At 26.7% G+C, this 16,268-nt stretch overlaps 3 protein-coding genes across 4 annotated transcripts; 2 read left to right on the forward strand and 1 right to left on the reverse strand.

The window, feature by feature from the left end:
- Nucleotides 1–983: 983 nt before the first annotated feature.
- LOC129608402 (uncharacterized) lies at nucleotides 984–5,087 on the forward strand. The gene is made up of 4 exons (XM_055519887.1): nucleotides 984–1,106; nucleotides 2,598–4,229; nucleotides 4,302–4,808; nucleotides 4,890–5,087. Exons 1-4 carry the CDS (start codon nucleotides 992–994, stop codon nucleotides 5,084–5,086), a joined length of 2,451 nt encoding a protein of 816 aa, XP_055375862.1. The 5' UTR covers nucleotides 984–991; the 3' UTR covers nucleotide 5,087.
- Nucleotides 5,088–5,215: 128 nt separating this feature from the next.
- LOC129608313 (putative uncharacterized protein DDB_G0288537) lies at nucleotides 5,216–7,443 on the reverse strand. 2 transcript variants are annotated; one of them, XM_055519761.1, is made up of 3 exons: nucleotides 7,282–7,443; nucleotides 5,426–7,214; nucleotides 5,221–5,339 (listed from the first exon to the last, which is right to left on the reverse strand). In XM_055519761.1, exons 1-2 carry the CDS (start codon nucleotides 7,356–7,358, stop codon nucleotides 5,438–5,440), a joined length of 1,854 nt encoding a protein of 617 aa, XP_055375736.1. In that variant the 5' UTR covers nucleotides 7,359–7,443; the 3' UTR covers nucleotides 5,221–5,339; nucleotides 5,426–5,437. The 2 variants fall into 2 exon arrangements, with proteins under 2 accessions (XP_055375735.1, XP_055375736.1); XM_055519760.1 differs by having other exon boundaries at nucleotides 5,216–7,214.
- Nucleotides 7,444–8,100: 657 nt separating this feature from the next.
- LOC129608357 (serine-rich adhesin for platelets) lies at nucleotides 8,101–14,922 on the forward strand. The gene is made up of 8 exons (XM_055519835.1): nucleotides 8,101–8,839; nucleotides 9,527–10,013; nucleotides 10,118–10,298; nucleotides 10,370–10,495; nucleotides 10,562–10,707; nucleotides 10,777–11,074; nucleotides 11,130–11,723; nucleotides 11,778–14,922. Exons 2-8 carry the CDS (start codon nucleotides 9,617–9,619, stop codon nucleotides 14,458–14,460), a joined length of 4,425 nt encoding a protein of 1,474 aa, XP_055375810.1. The 5' UTR covers nucleotides 8,101–8,839; nucleotides 9,527–9,616; the 3' UTR covers nucleotides 14,461–14,922.
- The last annotated feature ends 1,346 nt before the right edge of the window (nucleotides 14,923–16,268 follow it).

The following is a 16,268-nucleotide window of genomic DNA, read 5'->3' on the forward strand; positions in this document are numbered from 1 at the left end:
AAATTCAAATTTTATAAATTTGAAGAGTTGATAACTTGTGAAGAGGGGAGGGAGGTAAGATATTTAAAAATTATATTCTTCTGAAATAAGTTCCTCATAAAAATTTATTTACATGTAAATAAATCTGTCAATCTATAGAACATCTACCTATCTATAGTGATTTTCCAAATAAGTCAACTGACGCAAGGACGCAAGTCAAATTGAAAATAACAAACACTTTTTTTCAAAAAAAATTTTTTTGCAAATGTGCTAAAAAAAGGTTTTTTTTTTTTAAATTTGATTTAATCTAGATAAAGTCATGCATAAAACTGCTACATATATTCTTTATCTTTAAAAAAAAAATTATATACCGTATGTCCGTAAAAATTTCAAATCAAATTTATTTTTTTTCCCTTTAAATAATTACCGCGATAATTTATTTCTTTTATTTGTGATAACTGCTTTGATTTTGGACAAAATCAAAATTACTTACTAACTATTAGTAATGTTTTTTTAATATTTTTATCTAATCTTAGTATATCAATGGGTTGATCATTCCATTTGAAATAATTTGTATAGTAAGTATAATTAATGTATATCGAGTAATATAAATAATTTAATAAATACATTAACATTTTTAAAATACAAATTAATTATATTTTCACTTTCAATTCATTAAAAGTGGTAGCTCTGTTTAAACAAAAAGATTTTTAATGGGCAAAGAGGGCTTTTAAAGTTTCTTGTTTTTTTTTTTGTTTTTTTATTTTATTTTTAATTTTAATAATTTTTAAAATAATTTGTGAATAATAATTTAAAGAAAAAATTCTATAAACTAATTTTATAAATTAATTTAAAAATTCAATATTAAAATGAAATATTTAATTTATATTTTATTATTTGTGGTAACACTTAATAATATTGCAATAAAATGTAAGAATTTTTAAATATTAAAAAATTTAAAATTTTTTATTATTAATATACATATAAATTTTTTACAGCTTCGAATGCATTAATGTGTTATAAATGTAATTCAAGTGAAATAGAAAAATGTGCTACAGAACCTGGATTAGGTTTACCAATTGAAGAATGTGCTAAAGATCAAATATCTTGTATAACAAGAATAACTGGTAAATTTTAATTTCATAGAAAATTTTTTTATGTGTATATTTAATAATTTTGATTTATTACTGAAATCAAATTAAAGTTACCGTATTAAATTGGTTATCGTAGAGATTTTATAACATCATTAAATATTTGAAAGAAAATATCATTAGTCAATATTACTAAAAATTAAATATTTTATAAAAATATACATATTTGAGGGTGAATCTTGCATTTTATAATTTTTTTATAATTAATTTTAAACAAATATTATATAATAAAAAATTCACACATCATAGAAAAATATTTTTGAAAAACAGTTTTCATTTTCATCTTATCCGATTAAGGGTTTTTGTGTATAATTTTTAAGACCCAAAAATTAAAAATTTTGATATCACTATATTTGTTATCTAAAATCTATATACACATTAGATTTATTAATTTAATTCTACATTAATTTATAAGATTAAGCTCTTTTTGAAATGCACATTTTATGATATCTTATCACATAAAATTATAAGTTTAAAGTTATACATAAACATATGCATAAGTAATACGTTTATTTATACACACATATATATATATGCATATGTATATAGATGAATTTGTATAAAACTAAAAAAGCAAATTTTTTATTCAAATATAGGCAGTACAGGTAATATATAATATTTTATTCTGAAATTGAAAAATATCAATGAATGTTATTAGAACTCTTTATTTAAAATATTATAAAATTTATTAATATTTTATTAAATTTTCTTATACACACACCTAAATAGTGTCCATTTCATTTTGTTATACAAATTTTTGATTTCAATCCTTTATTTATTAATAATAACTAATTTTAGCTTATACAATATATTATGCTAGAACGAATTATATATATACGCACTTAATATTTTCAATATAACACTCTAATAATATACTGATAAAAATTAATTTATTTTTATCTATCATTTAAAATTCAAAAACTAATAGTTCAAATTCTGCCCATATTTGAACAACATTAATACCGTAGTAAAAATGAAAAAAAATCACTGTAAAATGATTTAATCGTAATTGTTGTTTTACAATTACTAAAGAACTTTAAATATTTCATTGATTTAAATTAATTATAACTTGTGTATATTCAAAATATTTAATACCAAAAATAAAGTGTAATAAAAAAAAAAATAAACAGGCGGCACTTCTTTTTTTTTCAATATTATTATTTCATCAAGATTTATACCGTAAATCAATAAATTTTGAAGTATTTAAGTAACATTTGAGATAAGAATCGTAAAATTGAAAACGAAAATTATTTATTAATAAAGCTCTTATACTATACGAGTCATGTAGTATAAGAGTAATATTAATTTTTTGTTTTACAGACGATTTACAGTGCTGTTATACATAACATAAATTTGTTAATAGAAATAAAAATTTAGAATATAATACATACATTCATACAAGTATATATTTTTTATTTAATTAAATAAGTATATTATGCATAAATTTTAATAAATTTAATTTTATAGAGAATGGTCATGTAATCCGGGATTGTACAGATGGAAATCATACTGAAATTATTCAACCTTTTGATATATGTAACAGTACACTTTGTAACAGAAATATCTTTCCAGCCGATAGATTAATGTGCTATAATTGTGAAGGTGAAGATTGCTTTCAACCAACAAATAAATATTTTCCACAAATATGTCCTATATATCGAAAAAATGATAAATGTTTTACACAAATAATTGATGAAATTGATGCTGTTCGAGGTTGTGCATCAAGTCATGAATTTTTACCGCCATTTGCTGTTACTTGCCTTGAAAATGGATGTAATCGTGAACCTGGTTTAATCGAATATAATTGTTTAGAATGTAATTCTGTATCAGATAAAAATTGTAAATCCATATCATCACCAATAAAAAAATGTAATTTTACAATGTTACTAGGTCGTACAGACCCAACATGCTTTACATATCATAAGAATGATAATGTAATTAGAGGTTGTTATAGAGATAGTGGAAAACTTGGACTTGAAGAAGATTTTTTTAAAGCATGCAATGGTGAAGAATGTAATAATAAAATTATACCAGTTGCAAAATGTGTAGTTTGTGGTCCTGGCACCTCTGATCCAAATTGCGAAAAAAATAAAATTGAAGTATGTGAAGAAAATATATCATCCTGTTATTCTTGTTTGATTAAATCAAATAACTATCAACGAGGCTGTGGTATACCATTGTTACAAAATAACGACAAGAATATTAGTTGCTATGAATGCCAAAATGAAGACGGTTGCAATACAAAACCTTTTAGAAAGTGTTATAATTGTAATTCAAAAACAAATCCAAATTGTGCTGGTCATTTAAATTTAACAAATACTGAAATTGAAATTTGTCAATCAAGTAATGCGTCATGTTTAACAACTGTTAATGGATATGGTCATACGGAGCGTGGTTGTCTAAGCGAAAAATTTAATACCACGCATAAAGTTAAAGTTGAGAAATGTTTCGAAAATTTATGTAACAGTGAAATATTTCCAACTGATCGTTTACAATGTTTTAGATGCAGCGGAAATGATGATTGTAGCTTAAAACAAGAGGAAGATTGGGCAGAACCATGCGAAATATACGAAAAACAAGATGGGTGTTTTGAATTTATTAAAAATGATAAACAAATTTTCCGCGGATGCAAAACAGATCCTGAATTCAAAAACTGTACAAGTAATCAACAATTTGGTTGTCATCAATGTCTTGAAAGTAGATGCAATAATATAACTTTTTTATTAAAAAAATCAGAAAGATCATGTTATGTATGTGATAAGAATGATAAAAGTTGCAAATGGAGTCAAGAAAAAACCGAAAATTTGAAATTTTGTAAAAGAAACGTACCTCTAAATGCTGAAGAACAATGTTATTCTTACAAATCAAATAATGGCGAAATAAAAAGAGGTTGTGTGTTAGATGATGAAATTTGTTCAAATGGAAATAATGAAAATTGTACAGTATGCAATACAAATGAGTGTAACAATAAACTGCATACTTCTGAAAAATGTATACAGATAGATTTAGAAAATGATGGTGTTAAAAAATTGGAAAGGACTTTTTGTACTGCTGAAAAACAAACATACAATACGCGGGGATGTTACGCTCAACGAAAAGGTAAAAATAAAGTATGTCAAACTTATTAAAAAGTAACTTAGTAACTATGCGGTGCGTTTGTATATTACACAGGTATTTCGGTTAAGCTTGGTTGTATATGTGATTTAACAACAGAACAAATTGAAGAATGCAGGAATAATCCAAAAACTTGCTATATGTGTACTGACAATGACTGTGACAACATGAAAATACCAGAACGTGAAGGAAAATCACCAATTTTAAGTTGTTACAAATGTAATGATGAAGATGAACACTGCCGGTGGAGACAAAATAAATTTTCAATGCCATGTAAACATAACGTTCCACAAAATGCTTCAGAAAGTTGTTTCGTGCGTAAAGATTCGCAAGGAAAAATTGAAAGAGGATGCAGTTACGATAGAAATTTATGTATAAATAGTGATGAAGAATTTTGCAAAATTTGTAACGAAAATGATTGTAATAATGAAGTATTAATTCCACAAGAATGCATTCAAGAAAAATACAAAAATAACGAAAAAAAAGAAAATGAATTGAAGCCTTCCACTTGCGAAAATCCAAATCAATATTGGACAAACCAAGGATGTTATGTCAGAAGAGATGGTATGTATTAAATAGTGTTACGTAAATTCATTATTAAACTTTTTTTTAATTTTTTATTGTCATATAAATTTTATTTTATAGAAAATAATGATATTGTATGGGGTTGCATCGTTGACCTGAATGAGGACGCTTTCGTTAACTGCACTGTTAATGAGAAGTGCAATCACTGTATAGGAAAAGCATGTTCTCAGATGAAAGTACCGAGCCCCGCATCAAAACTATATTCTTTAGGTTCTATTGGTATTGTCCTTGTATTTTGTTTAATTAATATTTTTTAAGAATTATTTGTTAAATAAAAATCATATAGATTATGTAGTTAGAACTAATTAAAAAAACTTAAAAAAAAAAACAGTTCCCTTTCAAAATGCGATGTGAATTTTTTTATTTGAAGAACTTTCAATTAGTTCAAAATATTGAGCTAATCCAAGATTCGGTATCTTGAATTAATCAGGTCCAGATTTGATTGTAGACAATTCAACAGATTACCCTTTGTTTTTTTTTATAATTTTAAAGTATTTTTTATACCATAATCTAAAATAAATTTAATTTAATACTTCCATTCTAACGTATAGGTACATTATAAAAAGATAATTTGAGTTAACTCGAACATTTCATACATATATATATTTTTAAAAACATAGTTCTCTTGGCGGAGGTACAGTTGGTATCCTTCCAATAGAAAATTGATCTGCTTTAAAAGCTTCGAGAGCTTCTGCCGATAAAGAATCTAATTTACTATAAACGCCAGAATATGTTTGCTGATTTTGGCTTATTTGGTGTAACTGATTTGAACTAAATTGATTCGGTTTTGAATTTTCTTGCATTAGGCTAGCTGCAGCTTGAGCGAAAATATTTTGTGACGAAACATCTGTTGAGGTTGAATTGGATGTCAAAACTGAATTTGAAGTTTGTAGTTGTTGGTTACCGAAGATTGGTGGATGAGCTTGCTGAGATTGGTTCTGATTTGCTTGTGTAAATAACCCTTGTTGTGTAACATTTTGTTGCGGTTGAACTGCTTGAGCAAATATACTTTGATTTTGTTGATTTTGATTTTGGATGTGGGCTTGTTGCTGAGTAGGGTTTTGATTTTGACCTTGAGTTTGACCCTGCATTTGATTTGTTGTGAGCATTTGGTTTGCGGTCTGTATTTGATTTTGATTCTGATTAAGGCCCTGATTTTGAATTTGACCTTGTTGGTTCTGATTTTGAATTTGATTTTGCTGATTCTGATTTTGATTTTGATTCTGATTTTGAGTTTGACCTTGTTGATTATTATTTGGAAGTTGACTTTGTTGATTTTGATTTTGAATTTGACTTTGTTGATTCTGATTTTGAATTTGATTTTGTTGATTCTGCGTTTGAATATCGCTTTGGTTCGGATTCATATTTGCATTCTGATTATTAGAATTTTGTGCCTGAATATAATTCTGATTACTATTACCAAAAATTCCGGTATTAATTTGCTGTCCAAAAGATTGATTTTGTGGTTGGATTTGTTGATTTGGGTTTTGCAAAAAAGAAGAAAATGTAAAAGCCTTGTTTTGATTTGATTGATTTGCAAATCCAGTATTTTGTGCTTGATTTTGTGTTGTGAATGTTGATTGTTGTGTAGGTTGCATTTCAAAAACATTTCCTGGATTAGTCGCTTGGAATATATTCGATTGCATAGGTTGATTTGAAACTAAATTTCCGGTATTATTTAAATTATTAGAACCAAAAATACTACCAAAAGATTGATTTTGTTGAAAATTAACTTGACCTGAACTTCCACCAAATATAGAACTTGTTTGTGGTTGTGATTGTCCCCCAAAAATACTTTGACTTTTTTGATTTGAAAATCCACCTCCAAATGGGCTTGGTTGATAATTTTGTTGCGCGGCACCCCCAAAAATTGAAGGGCCATTTCCAAAAATATTACTGCTTCCTGCATTATTATTATTTGGCACACTTGATCCGAATATATTGTTTCCAGCAGTTGCACCACCTCCAAAACCAGTTGTTATTGATTTAGCAAATGGGTTAGATTGCACTTGATTACTTCCAAATAAATTTGAGTTGCTTGTAGAACTGCCTCCCATATTTGAAAATGGATTATTGGCAGGGGGCCCTTTATTAACTTCTGACCCAGATTCATAAATTTGTGTAATTACATTCACAACTTCAGGACTTAATGATAAAAGTTGGTTCATTTTATTTTGGGCTTCCAAAATTTGTTGGTTAAACTGTTGTTGAAATGGTAGGAAACAATTTTGTTTTTTTGCCTCATAACACAAATATCGTATTTCCTCAAAACTTTGGTCATCAATGAAATTCGGCACACATGCCTTCTCTTTAAAAGGCCCAAAACATGATAATGGCCACTGAGACCCTTTTAATGCTGCTTCAATTTCGCTTTTTATAATTTGCCTTAAAATTAAATTATGTGTACATGCATATTAGAAAAAATTCGGAAATTTTCTTAAAACTTAATTACTTTATATCAAGATGATCATTAACACATTTGGACCCAAATCGGCAGTAGCCGTTTTGAAAATATTTACATATAACCATTTTTCCTTAGTCCTATATTATTTTAATTATTAGTTATAATCTGTTTTACTAAATAAAACACTTTTTTCACGTAAAACAAACAATTTTGTCAGCTGATTTAACATTTTAATTGTCATAATGTTTGTTGTCTTAAGAATGGCGTACCTATCAAAACGGTATACCTGACATCTATTGTGAAGTTATTGTGTATAAAGATTAATATGAGATTTTGAAATGCCGGACGAATTAAAAAGCACTAAAATAGACTAGGGACCAAATAAGGCAAACTAGAGACTACACAATCGTATAATTTAATATGCTACGCTAGTTAAATTATACGGAGACAAATACTCACAAATTTGTCTTTTCACTAAATAGATTTTTCCAGCAAGGATTCATTAAAATTTAACCAATTTAAATGTTTACTTTATCTTTAAGCGTTATATATCTTGACATAACATAAATATCAGTATTTTAGTTACTCCAGTTAACTTTAGTTACTTAAAATTTATATCCGAATGAAAACAACAAAACCCAGTTGAACTAAATTTAAATAAATGTTCAAGAGATTATATGTGCAATATATATGTTCATTCTTCTAACCCAATAATTTTAATTACCTATATATGTACATAAATACTTTTCTAACACATTTTAATTTGAAGCCAAAAAAAGAGTCATGTTCTATTATGCCAAAACCAAATTGACAATGATTTTAGTTCAAACTGGTAATACCTATTCCTAATTTTCAATTAAAGATGGTCGCAATTTTTACTACGTAATAATAAAAAAAAATAAATCTCATAATCTAAATAAGTAATTCATTTTAATAAAATTTTATACTATTATTGAAATATTTATTATGCTAACTATGGTGATTTTAATATCATTAAATATTGACATTAAAGCTTAAGGTGAAATTAAGAATTTGTTATTAAAAAAAATATACACACCCTTTGCCACGTTTGGCGAGTGAAAAGGGCAAAATAAAAATCAAAATATTTTCAAATATGAAAAATAAAACTTTGTTAGACTTTTTATAGTACTTATTTAAGCATACAAATGCATTTTATAAAATGTGAATTCAAAAATAAGATTTCAATGAATCTGTGAGTACAATTATAACTTTTACGAGACAAAATTTAGTGCTATAAAAAGTATAAGAAGAATTTTGGTGTATCAAAATAAAAATTTCAAAAATAAATTTTGAATAATGAAAATAAAACGAAATTACAATTGAAAAACAAAAACAAAATATATTTGTTAATAAATTAAGAAAATAAAAAGATTTACAAATTGCGTATTTACATAAAAAAAAAAGAAAAAAGTTGTAAAAGCAGAAACTATATAAGTAGGTAGCTACATACATAGATAGTTTTGACATGAATGTTGGTCAGACAACTTGAAATTCCTATCTATTTAAACATCAACATACCTATACATTATAAGGAGAAATGTATAAATATTATGTACATTAATATCATAAACAATATCAAAACAAGGTAAATTTTATTCCAGCAAAACTAAATTTTATTCAATTAGCAAAAACGTTTCAAATTAAATTTTTCTATCTTTTTTGTACAATTTATTTTTGTGTAACGTAATTTTGTTACATGACCTTTCTAACATACCTAATATTAAAAATTTATTACGCATTTAACTTGATACATTTCAATGTTGGTATGTACTTATAGCGCAGTAATTTTATTTATTTTTATTTAGGTAAAACCTATCTATCTATGTAGGTACTTATTTTCCATGTTTTCATATTGAAAATTGCCATATATACCTACATACATATATATGTACATATATACAAATATTTTCATAAGTAGGTAGTTATATCCTACCTACCCTGTATAATATGCTCCTTGCAGTAATTTTCTGTATTATTTTCTAATATTGCTCTACAAAAAAAAATGTAAACATGTTTTACTATTAAAGAAATAATAGAAATTATAGAAAATAGCTTAATTTACGTTGCACAGGAAAAAAAAACTGCAAATTGGAGATAAATAGAAGAAATTTATAGTAGTTCCAATTATATAAATAAAAGGTAGGTAAGTACCTACCTTAATGCTGCCTACATGAATTAAGCTGTGTTAAATTACTTTAATTACCACTTAACATTTAAAATTCGTTTTATATTATAAAATTAAATTACTTTATTTCTTCATTTTGATTTCCAGATTCTAATATTAAAGAAACTTTCAGACAAGGACATATTTAAGATAAAAAATTTATTTCTTCAAAAGAAATGCTGTAAAAAAGCAATATAAATGATGCATTCTTTTGTTGGTTCAAGATTAAGTGTTGTTGAACAACCAAATGAGGTTGTTCTACAGGGTTATCACAAAAAATTAAAAACAATGAAAAAGAAATATTTTGTTTTATGTGGTGAAACATCGAATAGAGCAGCTAGATTGGAATATTACGATAGTGAGAAAAAATTCAAATCTCGATCAAATCCTAAGAAAACCATTATTTTGAAAAATTGCTTTAATATTAATCGACGATTAGATACGAAACATAAAAATGTTATAGCATTATCAGTTCGTGATGGTGGATTTTGCATAGTTCTGGATACAGAAGAAGAACTTAACAAATGGCTAAAAGCGCTATTAACATTACAAAGAGGAGAAGATACAGAATCTGATATGCCTAAACCCACTTTCGGTAAATCATTTATTTAAAAAAAACATTTTAACATTTTATTATATTAACAATTTGAAAAAAACTAGCATTTAAAATGATCTATTTTTATTCATATTTGTTTTCAGAGCATGTATGGCAAGTTCAAGTTCAAAGAAAAGGTTTGGCAGAAGAAAAGGGCTTATTGGGCAGCTATCATGTATGTTTGACTTCAAAATCACTGACATTATATAGAATTGGGACGGCTAGAACTAATCAAGGTGAAGCTCGATTGTACAGCGTAGAGTTTGAATTAACAACAATAAGAAGGTAAGAAAAAAATTTAAGAACATTTTATAAGAGGTATGAATTTCTAAATAAATAATGATCACAAATTTTAGGTGTGGGGATTCTCAGTGTTATTTTTACATGGAAGTAGGCCGCCATAGTTCAATCGGAGCAGGAGAGCTTTGGATGGAAACCGAAGATACTCTAATAGCTCAAAATATGCACACAATGATTATCAAGTAAAAAAATTAATATTTAAAAATTTAGTAAATTTATAAAAGTATTTGTCTTCCAAAATTTCTTAGCGCAATGTCCTCAATGAGAGTAAAGGATGATCCTTTGGGTCCTATGAGAAAGAGATCGTCTTCCGAAACTTCCAAGCCTTCATGTGGTATTCAAAGAAGGCAAACAAGCACTGGATTAAAACCTATAAACTCCTCACCTCAAACAAGTAAGTTTATTTTTTTTTAATTTTTTAGAGTGACTTTGTAACAAGCTATTTTTATCCTTTTTATTGAAGATTCAACACTAGGACGGGATAGATGCGACAGTTTGCCGTCAAGAAATCGAACTATAAGTGAATGCAGTAATCAAAGTGTTACAAATTCGTCTATGCCTCCACCTAAAACTATTCCTATAAATAGACCTCATTCAATGTACACGAATCGCCATAGCCATAGTCCTCCAGTTAGCGCCATCAGCCCTTCGACAGGGTGTTCGGAAAGTGAAGGCTCTTCACTTAGTATAGATGAACCCGACAGCCTTGATCATTCGTCGTTAACCCCTGATGAAAGTGGAAATTTTGTACACTTTTTAAAGTAATAATCTTTTCTGTTTTTAAAAATGTATTTTAAATCATATGTATTTGAACAGTCTTTCTTCACGCGGTACTACTATTCCGGAAGAAAAAGATGAAATATGGTATCCTGATAATCAAATAACATCGAGTGATACAGAAATTCCTTTCATAGATAAATTAAATAACCATGGTGGATTATCTTTACCATTATCAGGAAATCAGTTAACCCGTAAAGGTAGCCCAGCCATGAATTCTCATACAGGTTCTATTGATATGCAGTCTCAGTACATGGACATGTATAGTCCATATAGTCCCTGTGGAAGTTCACCATGTGACCAAATTGGTGGAGGATACATACCAGTGTCACCCAGTGTTGAGTGCAATCGAGGATTGTATACAGGAAGTTCTGGAGGGCACAGTCGTGCTTCTAGTCTTGCCGAAGAGACTGTAGATGGTTACGTTACTATGTGCCCGCCCAATCAACCTACACAAGAATATGTTGATATGGAGCAATCAATTAAACAAAATGTAAATAATCCCAGCGGTTTCAGTTCTGCTGCTTCTAGTAGTAGTATTACATCAGGAACTCCCTCAACTGATTTAAAATTTGCTGAGTATCCACTGGAAAAAGTTACTTCTAGGTTTACTCCGGATGATGAAGATATGCAGTTAGTATTTGCAAATATAAAAATAAATAGTCCCTTTAAAAACAATTATTTTAGGTCAATTTCTGATAGACCGACTCGTGCATATTCTGTGGGTAGCCGTGTAGAACACAACAAACGAAAACTGAGGATTGAATTCAATAACGAAATTCAAAACAACTCTCGAGTACGGGCGTTTTCGGTTGGATCACGGGCGAAAGTTCCAAGGTGTGATTTATCGCGCGGAGTGTTATTTACAAATCATATAAATGCAACCAACTCCAATCCAAATAACAATGTTGATTCAAATTTTAATTCTTCAAAGCAACGCAACAGTAAATCCTCAAGTGCTCCGTTACTTTTGCATAAAAATCATAGTTCCGTTGAAAGAATGAGCGATTTGATGGAAATTGATTTTTCAAAAAATTCAGCTGATTCTTCTAGTTCTAGTGGTTCCAGACGAAATCTTGATATGAGTTCGTCGTTTTTAACGCATAGTACTCAAAAAGCTAATCGCATTTCATCAATTCCTGTTACTGTACCTTTTTCAACAACAACTAAATCCAGTTCATATAACAAAGCTACTCCACCAGGTTATTTGGAAATGCGACCTGGAAGTTTTCCTGATAATAATTGTTTCAGCTCTTCATCACCATTGTCGTTATCAAAATTTGAAACCACGGGCGGAGGAAGTAATAATAGTTTAAATACAAGTAATAATGGTAATTGCGGTTATTTGGAGATGAAGCCCGTATATTTATCTAAAAGCCCAAGTTTATCTAGTTCACCATCAAAATCAATGTTATCACCAAAATATTCTGCCAAATCACATCAAACGCAAAGCTATCCTATTTCAGCCAAAGAATATACTTCCATCAACAATAGTAATAACAACAAGATCATAAATACGCAAAATGAATACATGAATATTTCGCCATCCTCTGCAGAATTCTCATCAAATATATCAACTATAAAAGAACATGAAAAATCAATGGATGTGGATCAAGGTCCAACTTCTCCAGACGGATATGTGCCAATGAATAGAAATAAAAACTTCTCTGAAGTAAAATCAGATAATCAATTTTGGATAAATAGATCAACATCAATGCCAATTGATATAAAGAACGCAAATCAACCTAAACATAAATATCCAGTAGACTTAGATACAAGTGCAATTATGTCGGGTCAAAACGATATGTATTCAGATTCTTCACTGTGCAATCAAAATACTATGTTTTCCCTTAGTCCATGTAGTCCTCAGAAATCGTTTGAAAACAGTCATACAAGTAATCATAACAGCATGATAAATAAAAGTAAAAGCGCCATTGAAAGAAAATGTCTTGTTGATGCTTCAAATGGTACTGTAACCTTATTAGATAACAGACAAGAAAAATATAAATCAGCAGAAAACAAGTCGAATAACTCTATTTCAGCGTTATCCTCACTGAAAAAACTTCATATCTCAAACGTAAATTCAAACAGTAAGTCAAATTTCTTTAAAGGAGACAATGCAATTAAAAATGTTGAATCATTTTTATGTAACTATACGGATATGTCTTTGAATATTTGCGAAAAACAGAAACGTAACTCAAACGATTTTAAGAAGGAGAAAACAATATCAATACCAACGGGAAAGAGTCATGAACAACATGAATATGTTAACTTTGATCCAAATTCTTCCTCAAAATTATGCGAACAAAAACTTACGGCAAGTAACAGCAATAATGCTAGTAACAATAGTAATAATGATAGTAAAGATAGTAGTAATATTAGTAATATATTAAAAGCAGATAAATCACTAATTGATTGTCAAAGTGTTTCAACCAAAAAGTTCCCCATAAAAGATAAATCCGCAATAGCAGTTTTCGAAGGATTCAAGCCGATCAATGACGAAATGAATAATAATAATAACAATAGTAACATTAATAATAATAACAACAATAATACTAGTATCAATAACAATAATAATAATAATAATAACAACAATAATAATTTGCTTAAGAAATTACCAAGAACAACAAATTTACCATGTAAAAATCAAAATTCAAATTGTCCAACATATGAACTTTTACGTTGCGATAGTTCTTCTGTACAACAAAATAAATTTTCATTATCAAGGCCTAGTTCTGTTAATAGCGATAAAATATCACCTTTAAAAAATACTACAATTAATTGTCAAATAAGACCAAATTCAGCTAATAGTGAATGTATACCATCACCAATATCAAATTCATCTTCATCATCAACTTTATGTGGTGGTTCATCATCAACATCGTCATCATCGACATTATGTGGCAGTAAAAGTCAAAGTCCTTTAGCATCATCTAGACCGCAATCATTTACTGATAATACAACTTTTGATATAATGCGCGCTGATTCAAATTCCTCAGCTGATACATTATCATCAACAACTACAGCTACAACAGTTGGAGGAATCAATAATTTAATAACATCTAGACCTCCGTCCGTTGTTTCAGAAAAAGAATTACATTATGCTAGCTTAGACCTGCCACCATCAACAAATCCGACAGCAACCTCAGCATCATCCTCGTCAATACCTGAAACCAAAGTTAACTCTTCAACATCAGGGGATTCATCAACTAGTCCAAGCCCGAATGCTAGTTGTTGTCAACAACCAGCATTTGCATATGCTCAAATTGATTTTAAAAAAAGTAACAGTGGTGGCAGTACAGATAGTGGTAATAATACCGGTAATGGTATTGTAAAAACGGCAGCAGATCAAAATAGTAACAATAATTAAAATTAAAAAAAAAAGAAAAATTAATAAAAACTCATATTGAATATAATAATAAATAATGTATGTGTAATTGTGTTGTATTGTGTTTAAAAGAAAAAAGAAAAAACAAATTTCTTTATATTTTGGAAATATCCAAATATGCAAATAAGTTTGTTAAATTGACTGTTTGTTGTAAAAGGATATATTTATACATATAAATATATATAAAATAATTGTTTCCCTAAAAAAAAATAATGTCATTGAAATAAGTTTTTGTCTTAGATCAAAAAATACTCTATATTTTTTATTGTTTATTTTTTATACTTTATATTTTTTTAATCTTTGTTAATTTTTTGTCTTGTTAGCTTTTCGAAAAAAAAATAAAAATTAATATACCTGTAAATAAACTCTAGCAAAAAATTAATAATATGAAAAATAAAAAAAAAAAAACAAAAAAATGTAATTAAAAATTATTTTTAGTGCTTAATTTCAAAAAAAGAAAAAAATCAATTATTTTCAGAACGCATAATCACAATGATAAATCAATTCTAATTTTATTTTTATTGTTAAAGATCAAAGCACAACGTGTTCATATATAATTATTATTATTATTAGCATAAATATTAAAATTACTGTAAGAAAACGAAAAAAAAAATTCAAATATAAAAAATTTTATATTTTTTTTCTTTTATTTTTTACTTTTTGTCTAATAAAGAAAAAAATTAAAAATATTCTAATAACTATTATTATATTAAATAATTAAAAATATAAAATTTAGAGGTTTCTTTTATTTTAATAGAATGTTGTTATTGAAGCTAAATAAAAATCATGAAAATCAAAAAATTCAAAATTTATTAATGACTATATTAATTTAGGTTATTGATTTTTTGATTTGAATTTGTCGTGTTTAAATTCTTAATTAATATAAAAATTCTTAATTAATATTGTAAAAAATGAAAATTAAGAAATATTAATTTAAAATAAAAAAACAAAAAATGTAAAAAAAAATATAATAATTTAAAATTAAAAAACATGTTTAAAGATGCTTCAAGAATAATATTCTATTTTAAAGCTTTACTTTATTATTATAATTATGTTTATTAATATGTATGTACTATTTCTATAAATGTATATCTTAAAATTATATAATATATAAAAAAATATATGCAAATAATCGCCAATTAAAATAATGGTGCTTTTTTTCATAACTAAAACAGTGCAGCGTACTGTTTTTTTTTTAATATTATTATCGCTATTTTATTATTTTTTCTTTTTTGTTTAAAAAAAAATTATTTATTGTAAATAATATTAAATTTGTACATTTATATATCGCAAAATAGAAGCAAAATTAAATTGTAGTTTTCAAAGTAAAACGCGATTTTGTTTTTATTTTAATTGAAATAAAAACAAAAATAATCTAAATAAAAATCTATCATTTTGATTCGGAAGTAATAAATAAAAAGAAGTTTTTTTTGTGTTATAAATATGTTATTTTTTTTTTTCAAAATATGTATATAAATTACGGATTTAAATACATAAGAAAAGTAATATTTAATAATGGTTCTTAGCTAGTCAATTTTGTTTTTTATATATGTATATATAAATATATTTTTATATATGTATGTACATACATTTTACATTTTTTTAATAAATTTAAATATTTTTTTTTGTTGTTTTTTTTTTTATTAAAAATTTTTGATCAAAAATAAACAAAAAATTTTATTTTTTCAACAAAAATTTAAAAACAGGCTTCTAAAAAATTAATTCAGATCATGAATAATTATACATAATATTCCTGTAATTTCAAAAGAATTGATTGTTTACAAAAAAAA

This window comes from Condylostylus longicornis, unplaced genomic scaffold (genome assembly GCF_029603195.1).
Source record: "Condylostylus longicornis isolate FDR11 unplaced genomic scaffold, ASM2960319v2 ptg000031l, whole genome shotgun sequence".
Classification (NCBI taxonomy): Eukaryota; Metazoa; Arthropoda; class Insecta; order Diptera; family Dolichopodidae; genus Condylostylus; species Condylostylus longicornis.

Excerpts from the sequence above, each read along its gene's own strand:
- LOC129608402 (XM_055519887.1), top strand. The coding sequence starts at position 992 with ATGTGTTATAAATGTAATTCAAGTGAAATAGAAAAATGTGCTACAGAA. Across the intron at positions 4,230-4,301 it reads ATGTTACGCTCAACGAAAAG|GTATTTCGGTTAAGCTTGGT; the intron begins GTAAAAATAAAG and ends TATATTACACAG. Across the intron at positions 4,809-4,889 it reads ATGTTATGTCAGAAGAGATG|AAAATAATGATATTGTATGG; the intron begins GTATGTATTAAA and ends TTTATTTTATAG.
- LOC129608313 (XM_055519760.1), bottom strand. The coding sequence starts at position 7,358 with ATGGTTATATGTAAATATTTTCAAAACGGCTACTGCCGATTTGGGTCC. Across the intron at positions 7,215-7,281 it reads AATGATCATCTTGATATAAA|GCAAATTATAAAAAGCGAAA; the intron begins GTAATTAAGTTT and ends TTTAATTTTAAG.
- LOC129608357 (XM_055519835.1), top strand. The coding sequence starts at position 9,617 with ATGATGCATTCTTTTGTTGGTTCAAGATTAAGTGTTGTTGAACAACCA. Across the intron at positions 10,496-10,561 it reads ATGCACACAATGATTATCAA|CGCAATGTCCTCAATGAGAG; the intron begins GTAAAAAAATTA and ends AAAATTTCTTAG. Across the intron at positions 11,724-11,777 it reads CCGGATGATGAAGATATGCA|GTCAATTTCTGATAGACCGA; the intron begins GTTAGTATTTGC and ends CAATTATTTTAG.